The sequence below is a fragment of the Notothenia coriiceps genome, unplaced genomic scaffold, assembly GCF_000735185.1.
Source record: "Notothenia coriiceps isolate Sejong01 unplaced genomic scaffold, NC01 NC01_scaffold00037244, whole genome shotgun sequence".
Taxonomy (NCBI): domain Eukaryota; kingdom Metazoa; phylum Chordata; class Actinopteri; order Perciformes; family Nototheniidae; genus Notothenia; species Notothenia coriiceps.
In genome coordinates, this window is record NW_011369945.1 from 25,272,099 (window position 1) to 25,285,312 (window position 13,214).

At 41.3% G+C, this 13,214-nt stretch overlaps 1 protein-coding gene across 1 annotated transcript in view; it reads right to left on the bottom strand.

Moving 5' to 3' along the window:
• Positions 1 to 737: 737 nt before the first annotated feature.
• The window catches only part of LOC104965077 (low-density lipoprotein receptor-related protein 5-like), a 15,276-nt gene continuing 2,799 nt past the window's right edge, over positions 738 to 13,214 (bottom strand). The window contains exons 2-3 of the mRNA XM_010794016.1: positions 1,134 to 1,334; positions 738 to 1,023 (exon numbers count right to left, since the gene is read on the bottom strand). Of these exons, the coding sequence (XP_010792318.1) occupies positions 803 to 1,023; positions 1,134 to 1,334 (422 nt within the window). The 3' untranslated portion in view covers positions 738 to 802. The remainder of the gene's footprint in view (positions 1,024 to 1,133; positions 1,335 to 13,214) is intronic.

Consider the following 13,214-nt stretch of genomic DNA (forward strand, 5'->3'; position numbering starts at 1 on the left):
AGCAACAAAAAACACTTCTGGGGTAATTTGGGTGGATTTTCCATATCTCTGGCCCCCCTTTGTCGATTTTGCTGATTGACATCTCTTTCGAATCATTAGAGCCAATAGAATCGAAGGGAGGTTTCCCCACAAACACACATGGTAAAACAAAAAAGGTGTGGGCTTCGCGCATGCAGGTTTGCACCAGAGTGAACCTATCTCTAGCTCTGACATCTGGAAACGGAAAAGCAGGTTTATTTGCTTATGGATTATCAGAAATCATTTCAAAGGGACACGGACACATTGGATTAACCTATGGATTAACTTCAGCAGCGTTTTTATCGTTTTAATGCCATTGAAGACCACTTTTGACCAGACTACGACACAGGTAAGCCATGTTAGCGTTTTTAGCTACCTAGCGCCACATGTTTTGATGTCTGTTTTTGTTTACAAAGTCGCGAGTTCGTATCATTGAGTGATAATGTCTGTACCCATCGATTCTGTGTAATCTCACAATCAGATCGATGTGTTGGATGTGCAGAAAGGATAAATAATAAGGTTTTGGTGCACTCATCTGTTAGCATTTTTCGCTTGTTGATAATTCAGAGGCTTAGCGTTAGCATTGTTTTTTTGGTTTTTTTTAAATAAATAAAAATGATCAGTTAGACGAGTTTCTTCCCGTTACATGGATATAAAACATTCATAGTTTATTAAATGAACATGCCCTCAGACACTGTTTCCTGCAAGATGTTGCGGAAGGGCCCCGGTACCGGGGTCTCTCGGGCTTAACAGGTCCTTTGTCTTTATCTTTATGTCAAAGGTGTTACCGTTGAGCGGGGTTCAGAGCGATTGCCCTGGGCTGGTCCAAGTCCATCCAGAACAGGACCTTCCTTGAGGTGCCGTCCAGGTTGGCCACTTCGATACGATTGGTCTCCGAGTCTGTCCAATAGAGCTTTCTACCCAACCAGTCACAGGCCAGCCCATCAGGACTGTCCAGCCCCGACACCACCACAGTCTGCCCAGTTCCCAGAGCCTCTTTGAGGGCTGCAACACAAAACACACACAGAGTGAGAATGTAACAGGAAGGGCTGGCCTTTGTGAGTAAATCTTCATTAAGCAGTAGAATCAACACAACACGCAGGATGTAGTCTTACAGTTTGATGACTGATTCCAGTGCGTCTGTTTGATGGCCTCTTCACTGACATCTGTCCAAAATATCAGGCCCTCGGAATACAGGAAGTCCACCGCTGCTGCATCCTCGAGGTCACTAACAACGATGGCCGACTCACCCCGCACGCCCTCGGCATCGACCAATCGCACGTCACGCCGGTTGGCAAACAGGAGGAGAGGTGAGCCTGAAAAAGAGTTTCAAAAGAGGATCAAGTAACACATTGGTTCACACTCATATATATATAAACGTTTCCTTAACCCCAAAGTATGCGTTTCAAACTCTCATCTAGAGGGCTTTTGAATTTTTGTGTATGGCCTGTTCATGGAAAACTTTGGAATTTCCCCAGTGGCTGAAAGGAAGGACACTTTTACCCTGCTTGATAAAAGATAAGCTATTTAAAGAGGTTTTTATCACTCTCTTTACAGTTTCTGAAAAACGATGACATTCCTAACTTTAATCTTACGAGGATGGCTTTATTAAAGCTATGAAGGAAATGGATTATTTATCTTGTGTTTAATGTGTTTCCTTTATTTACCTCAGGGGCAAATTAATGATTTGTTTGGAATATTGGACTGTGTTACTGTTGTTATCATCTTTATCTCAGCTTGTTTTTGAATATATGGTTAGACAGCTTAAAAGCCTATCATGTCTGTTACATGACTAAGGCTGCATCTCACAAACAAACATGGCAGCGTACAAAAAAACACTGTAGAAAACTATGTATGCATCCAGCCACAGAGAATGGAACCAGCATTTCCATTTTCACTGAAGCCCCTTTAGACAAAACAACATGTCCTGCTGACCCTTATGCTGTTCGTGTTGTAGCAACAGTAAAAGAACAGAAAAAGTTGGACAGTACATCCCAAGAACAAAGCTCAAAAACATAAAACCTCTAACATGTTTGCCATCTGGCAACAATCAGCAGCGAATAGAGAAAAAACATTTTGTATGCACAAACAAGTTTTACAATAATATTTCTGTCCTAGAATGCTTCATAAACTTTCCCCAAAAAAGTTGGACGACACGTATAGGAAATGCTAACGCTCACTAATCAACATGGTACGAAAGCAAGAATGTGAACGCTAACAGAACGCCTGCAGAGTATGTATATGTCAGAGCGCAGATTACTGTGTGTGTGTGTGTGTGTGTGTGTGTGTGTGTGTGTGTGTGTGTGTGTGGTAGCTGTCACACAGAGCAGAGCCTCTGGGGAGGCTTGTGGTTTTGGCCTGGCAGGGTGGCAGAGCTGCTGCGCTGTGGTTTGGCACAACATGTCTACTGTAATCCCAGCATTAAGACACACGGCCTCTGTCTGTGTGATGCTGTCCTAAAACAACACCAGGTCATTCAAACCTAACATTGAATTGAATTAATGAATCATTGATTGAACAATAAAAAAGTGATTCTGCAGTGTATATGTGATGAACGGGAGGAGGAGGAGGAGGAGGAGGAGGAGTGGAGGATTTTGTGGAGTTGACTAGGCTGGTCATCGACTGCAAAACGGACACTTTTGGAGTTGTTGTGAAGAGGAAAATGGAATAAACTGATAGATATGATGGATAATCCGGACTGCCACAAGCTACGGGACAAACAGCAGAGCTACTTTTCTAACACTGATTCAGCTCTGCTGTTACAGGGACCGATGCAGACAAGATGTCCTGCCAACAGCTATAACCCTCTACAGTTTCTTTTTATAACCAGATTCCACTCTCATATACTCTTTATATGACCCTAAACAATTTGTTTATGTTGCACTCACACTCAACTATACCTCATTGAATTTAAATTCAAATCTAATTTCTTTATTTTAATGTATTGACATTTTTTCAGGAATACTGTTTATCCCTCCAGTAGAGTTCCTCACTACTGGAACACATATTATCGACAGAAAGAAAATGTCTATTTTAAACTACTTGGTTTCAAATAGTTGTCTTACACATTTCAATAAGCAGTTTGTATAGGTCTTACTGTGCTGTATGTTTTGGTTTTGTTCGTACAAGAAGACATGCAATGAACACAGGCACTATAGAGGTAACTTCCATCTATTAAGCTAACATGATCGCAGCAATATGACTTCACAATCATGCAGCTATAAAAAACTAATGAAAAGGCTGATCTATGAACAGATCAAAAGTCCATAGGAACTGACACATATCAAAATAAATGTCAGGATATCAGAGAGGGGCAGAGCACACATTGGGGGGCCCTTGAGGTCACCTCTGGCCTAACAGAGACGCTCCACTGAGGATTAGTGCTGCTGGCTAACCTCCTCGGCCAACTGGTGAGAGGAAGGGCCCCTGCATGCTGGATCCAAACATTGCACTCATGGTAGGGCTGCTCAATTCATCGTACTTTAATCACAATTACGATTATGTCTTGCAACGATTACGAAAACAACGTAATCGAAATAAAACGACTATTTTTGTATTGTTATGACTTTATTTGTTTTTCAAATATTTTTATTTTTTATTGGTTTTTCAGTTGAATTATACTTAAAGTTCAGGGTAATCAACTGTTAAAAACATACTGTTCACATTTTTTTTCTCCAATAAATTGATGTTTTCAAAGTAAATGGATAATCGTTTTTAATAATCGTGATATCAATTATTGACCCAAATAATCGAGATTATGATTTTTGCCATAATCGAGCAGCCCTAACTCATGGAATACATACACATGTTTGTTCCACAAGAAAAGGATCATACCAGAACTTTAGGAAATGACCTCCCAACATAAATGTGCAGACAATTTGACAGGTTTGTCTTTACGTTGATTTTCTGTATGAGAAAAACCCCTTCAAACAAGGCCCAAGTCTGGTACCAGTTCTGCTACTAGGGCTGTCCCAAATACAATTTTTCGGGCTCCGGATATTTGGTAGTAATCAGCAGCGAATATTCGACCCGCACGGGGGGGTGGTAATCAGCAGCGAACCGCTTCAACACGTGTATTTCGGTTTATTCACTGCATTCATTTTGTTATTCTAGAGCAGGGGTTCCCAAACTTTTTCAGCATGAGACCCAAAACAGAAATGTTGTGGTCCTAAGGGACCCAAGCTAAAAAAATGTCAAGATTTTCCATAATATCTACATTTATAAACAAAGAATGCAACACACCATGAATTTAAAATGTAAATGAAAATGTTTATTTAATTATAAAAGTGCTTCGCAGCAATTAGGTTTCTCACCATAAAAACCTTCCCTTTGAGCTTGCCCAGAAAAAATAAGGATCAAAGCAAAAAGACGAAACATGGGAAGTGCAGTCAAGTATATACAGTACAAATCTAATTTAAATGATACAATTAACAAAAGTGCAATATTAAGTTTGTCACTAGCTCAAAAACTATNTGTGTGTGTGTGTGGTGTGTGTGTGTGTGTGTGTGTGTGTGTGTGTGTGTGTGGTGTGTGTGTGTGTGTGTGTGTGTGTGTGTGTGTGTGCCGTGTGTCTCAAGACAATTCTACCTGAGACTAATTCTACATTTCGCTCCCTCGGAAGAATGAGGTTCGTCTGTTTCCGTCCTCTTACCAACACACACACACCCACACACGTCTTTCCCCACGTCGTCACGTAACGGGATGTGAAATCTTTGAAGAAAACCTGGAAGAAAGAAAAGTTCGACGGTGGGAGTCATCCGATGCTGGAGGAGGGGGGTTTGCGTGTGTGTGTGTGTGTGTGTGTGTGGTGTGTGTGTGTGTGTGTGTGTGTGTGTGGTGTGTGTGTGTGTGTGTGTGTGTTGTGTGGTGTGTGTGTGTGTGTGTGTGTGTGTGTGTGTGGTGTGTGTGTGTGTGGTGTGTGTTGTGCGACTTCCGCGCAGAGGGGGGGAGCATTGAAGCTAACAATTAGGGTAACTGTATGAGTTTACATCAAAAAAACTAGAGAAAGGAAGCACAAAACAACGTGGCTACACGACTGTGTGTGTGGTGTGTGTGTGTGTGTGTGTGTGTGTGTGTGTGTGTGTGTGTGTGTGTGTGTGTTGTGTGTGTGTGTGGTGTGTGTGTGTGTGTGTGTGTGTGTGTGTTGTGTGGTTGTGTGTGTGTGTGTGTGTGCTGTGTGTGTGTGTGTGTGGTTTGTGTGGTGTGTGTGTGTGTGTGTGTGTGTGTGTGTGTGTGTGTGTGTGGTGTGTGTGTGTGTGTGTGTGTGTGTGTGTGTTGTGAGAGAGTGTGTGTGTGTGTGTATGTGTGTGTGTGTGTGTGTGTTGGTGTGTGGTGTGTGTGTGTGTGTGTGTGTTGTGTGTGTTGTGTCACGCGGTCCACGTCACTACAGTAGACAGAAGTGAATATGTTGTAAATTATCGTCAACCATCCAAATCGACTTTATACAACGCATAAAAGATAAATAATGTAAGATAAAGTTCGTGGTTACACACCATATTTATTTTTTAATCTACATCATTAATGGAAAAAAAACTGCTTGTCCTTCAATTTTCCGGTCAACAAATTTACTTTTTGTAGAAATAGTCTCGGTTGAGGTTGTGAAATACTAACTGGGACAACGACTTCATTACGGATAAAGTAGGTCTGTAAGTATATGTGGCTAAATCATAATGTACTTACAAAACACACATAAAAAAAGTATCAACCAACTGTCATGCGTAAATACTCTTTCTTCTGTTTGAATGTAAAAATTTTGCGTGATAAAGTCCCAAGCATGCCCACGAACTTTAGGAACTTTTACCGAACGTAAAAATTGCTCCACAAAAGTACTTGAACTTTTCACGAACTTAAAAGACTCTTACCACGAACCTAAACTCTATTTCACGAACTTTAACATTTACGAAATGAAAATGTTATTACGACAGAACTGACTTATCAAGCCCGCAAAAATCTAATTTTCTTTTATTCTTCAGCTCGCTTTCGAATCAACGAAGCGAAGATGTAATTTTGGTCGAGGCGGAGGCCGGAAGGCGCGATACGCGCGGCTGGGACGTTCACAATAAAAGCACACTGGACCGGTTAAGATTTACTCTCTTACTGTCATACACGGTCCTCAACGACAAATTGGCTGGCAACCGATAGGCTTTTTCTTTATGTTCGACACCGATTTTGCTCCTAGTTCGGGTTGCTAAGCCCGGAAGACGTGTCAAACCGGTCGGCTTCTTTAAGAGTAATAAGCGCTACCCTCTCAGAGCCGCGACTCGCTCGGTATACCTTTCCATCGCATTCATCCGTCAAAACCTAATCCAATGTGCAACGTACAATGCAAACAAATGCTCGATCATTGCAAACTCTTGAGCTGTTATTATTTTTCCTCGCATGGATACAGTCATACTACGTTCGTCACAGGTCGGGAGGGACACCAAAGTCTCCTACGTGTATTTTCGTTACATTAAGAGATTTGACCATCATAAAAAGCACGGATTTGAAACCGAGGTAGCTTAGTCAGTGTAACTGGCTTCTGTGTAAAACTCATATCGAGGACAACTTTCCCCTTCAAGATCGAAGATTGCTCCTTTGTATAAAAGGGAGCAACATATGCCAGGGACCCCCTTCGAGGCTCACTACACACACACAAACACATAAAACGCAAACACACATAACACAATCAAAGGGCCCCTTTTGTGATGTCGCTCTTTGTGGGGCCGGACAAACAATACCGGAGCGAAACTGCATTTCATCGGGGTTGCAAGGAAGGAAGACATTTTCTTCACACCTCCCCAGTTGGGACAAGAAAAATGTGTTGGACGGGCGCAGGGAGCATATGTATGCAGCCCGTGTGTATGTGTGTGGGGGGGGGCCCTAGGGAAATCAAGGTAGATTGCCACAGACTTCCTCTCTCTTCCACCTCTGCTCCCATTCCTCCCTCTCTCCTCTCCTTCTCCCTTTGTCCTGCCTCTCTCCTTCTCTTTCCCCTCCCTCAGTATGTTTGGGTTTCAAACCTGTCTTGTTCTTGTCCTTCTGTCCTCTTTCCATCAGGTTTGTATCAAATCTAAAGAGCACTACGCTACTGGAGGTTAGACCTAGAGAGTAACGCCAACAGGAACAAATATTCATATTTTTCTCACTCCTTTTTTTCTCCTGAGCTCAGTCACCAAATCTCTCCTCCTCCCCTTCAGCCCCTCATATTTGCCCAATTTATTTTCCTGCCAAGAGCTTACCAACAACATTTGTGTGCATATTTTTTATCTGTTGGTATCAAATCTCAACCGTTGCTGTTGACGACACAAAACATGATTTCTCCCAATTTTAGACTTCAATTTATAAGCAAACTTCTATGAAAGGTAAAACAGTGACAGGTGTAAAAACAAGGCTGTATACGTATTACTACATTTCCTAATGAATAAAAAAGCAAAATGGGTGGAAAGTGCTAAGAGCTGCTCTGTTCTCAGTCGACCTCCGGCAGGTCTCGCCCTGTTTTGTTGAGTGTGGAGTGTGCCTCCACGCAGACAAAAGAACAGCCTCAGTGCATGCAGCCTGAATGCACTGAATGCACTGGTCCATATAGTTCAGGCTAAAGGAGCAGAGTGTGGACATCACCTATTGGCTTTTCCCAGCAGTGGAAAGAGAGAATACTCAGGTTGGCTGGGCTAACAGTGTTTTTGTGCGGCCCGCCCACCCAAATAGAAGATCCCCCACCCAAAAAGAAGCTAGTGGAGCTGGGAATCAAACCTCAATACTTTTTAGTAATGAACAAAATATGTCCAATTTATCGCTGCCCGACAACAAAGAAACACTCAGTTGACCTGTCTCTTTGAAGCACGAGCAGACAGAGGCACAGTCAACTGATTTATTTCTACCAGGTGATGTCATGTTCCGGATGTTGGTCAAAGGAGATAGTAGTGAGGAAGATCGGGTAAATGACATGTTTGCACAAGGGCAGAGTGTACTTTATTCCATCATGTATTGTTGTTATTACTGGCTGCTACTTCACAACCTCAGACTCTTACGCCATCGTTAAAGAGACAATCAATTGTATGCAATATACACTTTTTCTACCATTTACTCAAATGTGTTAATGGCTGCTACTTTACTTCATCAGTCTTACATGTTCACTTTATCTTTATAATGCTACTTCTGACCATGGATGTATACTTTTACCTATTTACTTAAAGGTGGGGTAGGTAATTTTGGAGAAACCAGCTCGAGTGCGCTAGAATTTGAAAATACACAGCCGGAAAAAATCTACCACTTCCTTACAGAGCCCCTCCTCCAACACACACGAACGTGCACATGACCAATGAGGGCACGAGAAAAAGTTTGTGCACAGATGGAAGGCTGACAGGCAGGTAGGCCATCCAGATACTTTAGCCGGGCTGGCTCAGATGACTGGTCATGCTTTTTACAGCGCTACGGCTTCCACAGATGACGTTTTTTAAGATATTCATTGCTATCGGGATGTTAAGAGCATTCCATGGAATATAGACAAAAGTGTATCTCGAGCCGGTTTCAAACTTACCTACCCCAGCTTTAGGTAGTGAACTAAGTACTATTTTTACTATTTTATTATACTGAACTTGAGTATTTTCATTTTATGCTACTTTATCCTTCTACTCCAAAACAGTCAAATATTACACTTTTTACTCTTATGTGTATTTAACAGTTTATAGTGACTGTTAACTTAAAAAAACATGATATACTTTTATGATAAGATGCAGTACTGTACTAATCAATTCCAAAAATGTACTCACATTGGATCGACACTGACAAACTACAATATTAAAATGCTCCTACATGTACTTAGTGATACAAAAAAGGATGTTATATAATATTCTATAAGAGTATAATGATGTGAAAAGAGTCATTTTACTTTTACATGTTGCTGATAATACTTCTTTACTTTTAACGGAATATATTAAGAACACAGTATTTCTACTCAAGGTGACAGTTAATCAATTTTCCCAACAACTAAACAAACTCTTAATAAATACTTTCTTATTCTTTAGGGGTTTTCTTTCCATGTCCAATGTATTCATCAGCGTCAAATGATGTGTAAACAATATTCGTATTTAAAATAGTTTGCATTACCAATGCATTGTAATATAAAGTGTTTCAATACTGGTGCCAATACTCCTGCTTTTCCAAAGTGATACACACAAACACAAGCACACACATACGCTCACACACACTCCTGTGAAGTTTGTCTTGCCATGTACTGACACTTCTTTGGTATATTTGGCCAGTGGGTGTGAAGTGTGTGTCCATGTGGTCACCTCAGTGCAAAACGCAGGACTTCACTTCCACTGGTTCATATGCAGGCCCGTTTCCTGCGCACGGTTTGGGTCAAACTTAAGCATTAACTGATTAGACAGACAAACATTTGAATTGTCATGATCCCTATGATCAAACAGAGCTATCAAGCTTTGCTGCCTGTTTTCATGGCAATATAGTAGAGGAACAAATCCAGAAAAAAGGATTTAGTTTTTGATATACCCCTACCCGATGTAGAACAAAGCAAAAAACATGTTTTCTCATTACTGTATTATGCCTACTTTCTGAATTGGATAGTTGTATAAACATGTAAATGCAAAATTAGTTATTGATCTCTTCTTGCAAAACCCAAATATAGTGAAAATGTAGGCTTATAGTGTCTGCCCTGTACAGTATTCTCTGGAAATAATTATTACAAAGTCACCAAATTTGGACAAGATGTCAACAGTCATACAATTACAACATTGCATACAACATTAAACAGGGATATTAAATAATGAAAAAACAGTGGGGTGCTTTGTAGTTAGGGCCACCTCCTTTTTTAGGGGCCTCAGTCCCCGTGCTTATATAGTAGTGCCTGGAGTTTCTGAAAGTAACTTGATGTCCTCCCATCCAGTTTGTATGCCTATGTACATTGTATAAATAATGTTGTCGTCCTGTTTGTGTGTACTGTGATGGTTTGTGATATTTATCTATTTAAATAAAACTAACTTGACTTGATTTAAAGTTCATCCGAGTCATGCTGTTTTGAAGAGGGAATGGAGGTTGGACTGAGTTCACTAGTACCATTGTAAATAGTAGCCAATATGGGTTATGATGCTTTGTAAATCATTGATAACTGACAAAGTTTGAATGATAAAGGGACATAGGGTTGAAGTTTGTTGTAGCACTTTATAGGTTTATTGGCTATTAGGGACGGGTACCGAGCCCCGGTATTAAACGGGCCCCGGGGCTGAATTATTAAAGACAGTGGTACCGTTAAGCTCCGACGTTATTGGTCTTTTTATCGGTACTGGAGACATCTAAAACACGTCATACATATTATTGCTACACAAACATTATATTGCAGTTTTAGTGTCGCCAACTCCGTTTGTAATATGCAAAAGGACTGCAAAATGTGTCTATGATTATTTTTTGTAATTTTCAATCTTTCCAATCCAGACGAGAGATCTCTCTCCTGTCTGTGTGCGAGGGGGCGGGGCAGTTTACACACACACTCTGCTACATGCAGCAACACACACGGCGGAGATGGCGGAGAGAAGCGCTCCGAGGTGTGGTTAAATGCAGGGATTCTCCGATCGCCAATTTTGGGGCCGATCGCCAAAATCACTATCGGCCGATCACCGATCTGATCGAGTGGGCGGGGCCTATGGGGATCTTCCATTTAAAGTGATGTTTAAAACTCAGTTAATGGGTCTCATTCACTGGCGCTTCCACAAACAACAACCAACATCATTATTATATTCGAATTAAGTACATTATTCAAGTTTACATTAACTTTGGATAATAACAAGGGAGAAATGAGCGGAAGCGCTCTCTCCCTCTCTCTCTCTCTCCTGACAGCCCGTCAGTATCTCATGCAGCTCACTGATCCAGTAATTTACTGGATCAGTGAGCTGCATGAGATACTGACGGGCTGTCAGGAGAGAGAGAGAGAGGGAGAGAGCGCTTCCGCTCATTTCTCCCTTGTTATTATCCANATGCTTAGACAAATTGCTCGTGTTACCGCCCTTACATGCTAAACTCTTATTGCACTTTTGGTAATGAGCATTGTCCACATCGAGACGGGTAACATTTAACTAGGGATGCTCCGATCGATCGGCCACCGATCGATATCGGCCGATACTCACTCTCTGCCGATCGATCGGTGCTCTCTAAAAATGCCGATCGCATGACGTAAAATACGTGACACTTTTCTCTGTGCGCGGCAACACAAGCTCTCCAAAATGGCTTCACCAGTCTGGCATTATTTTAAGGTGTCCGAAAAAGACAATAAAATAGCGGTATGCAACGTGTGTGAAGCAGAAATCTTGCAGATCCACCCGCTGTGACGGACCGGTGAGCGGAGCAACACACACTAAGAGTTAGACCTAACACACTTAGATATTTTATCTACCTCTGGAACAAGCTAAACTAGTTATACATATATTTATTTTTCACTGTCGGGTCACTCATTACTGGAGTAGCGAGCTGCATGAGGCGATACTGACAGGCTGTCAGGAGAGAGAGAGGGGGGGAGAGAGAGAATCCTCAGTGACCTTGNNNAAGCCATTTTGGCGAGCCTGTTTTGCTGCGCACAGAGAAAAGTGTCATGTATTTTACGTCATGTGATCGGCTCTCCCGATCGGCATTTTTAGAGAGCACCGATCGATCGGCAGAGACTGAATATCGGGACTACTTATGATTATTCCTCAAACATCTCACTGTGTAAATATGAGAAAGCATCAACAGTCAATCTTGTCACAATATCAATATTGAGGAGCTATATGACAAAACAATTGTGTGCATTTCTTAATATTATCAAGTTGTTCTTATGACATAGAGGTTATACAACAACCTACATGTGAAAAGTAGATTAAATTCTCTAAATGACAGTAGTTTATTTATATATATATATATATAGTAGTAGCAGTATTTGATATATTCAGATCTGAGCAATGATCAAAAGAATAAACAAAAAGATTCCTTCACAACGTATTTTATTATAAACCCCCCCCAAAACCAACAAAAGACACACTTCTGACCTGAGCTCCTACCATCAGAACATTGGAAAACAGAGCTTCTCACACCTACTAATTAACTACTCTAATTACAACTTGAATGTGTGACAGAGGACTACAGATCAACTTGTAACGGCTTGTGTATTTCTCTGATTAGCTGCTGCACTCCTTAATAACATTCATAGCTCAGAATGTATTTCGAAAAAGGTCGTAGACGTTTTTTTTGTAGTCTGACAATTGCTGAAACGACTCTTAATTGCTCTGCTGATTATATGAAACTGATGGGAGTTTCGGTAAGCGTGGTATTTTGAATAAACACCCCCGTCCCCCTCCCCAGATACCATCCCGTTGAGCTATTCGCTAAAACGCTTAATATACATCCTTGGAGGGTGGGGTTCAGCTCAGCTTTTGTTTAGGGATAAAGCGAAAAACAAAATCAAACAAGACACATTGACTTTACGTGTAATCCAAGTTAATGATGAGTTTTTCTGTAAATGAAAAAGGAACACACTGCTAAAAAACAATTTACAGTTGAGGTTGTATTAGTTAAAAAAGGTATGTCACTAAAAGCAGAAGGAAATTAGAGGAAGTTTTACACATAAGAGGCAGTGTTGACATTAGTGAGGTTATTATGTAACAAGAAACATTGACCCACCCCTTTAACTAAAGGGGATAATCCTAAATCTATTCAAATAAACAAGTCCTTTAACTTCAGGGTTTGTTTACATATATGGTTAGTACTTTAAAATGCAAATGCTTAAAGGTCTCATGTCATGCTTTTCCGGTTATTACCCGTCCCCTTGTGTGTTATGAAGGTTTTTCTGCATGTAAACGGTCTGCAGAGTCAAAACCCTCAAAGTACACCCTGTAGCGAGTAAAACTCTAACACAGAAAAGACCTGTCTATGCTGCCCCAGAACGCCTCGTTGGACATTTCTCTTTTTCAATTTTTTTCTTCCGGGAACTAAGTGACGTAACGACGACCCCTCCGTGGATTGGTGGTCCAAATTGACCAATCTGCGGACTTCCTCACACACACTCAATCTTTTCTCAGCTGCAGCTTCGCCGATTTCTCCGCCTGAGACGGCGGGACGCGGCGAGGCTGTAAGGCTGGCTGTGTGTGTGTGTGTGTGTGTGTGTGTGTGTGTGTGTGTGTGTGTGTGTGTGTGTGTGTGTGTGTGTGTGTGTGTGTGTGTGTGTGTGTGTG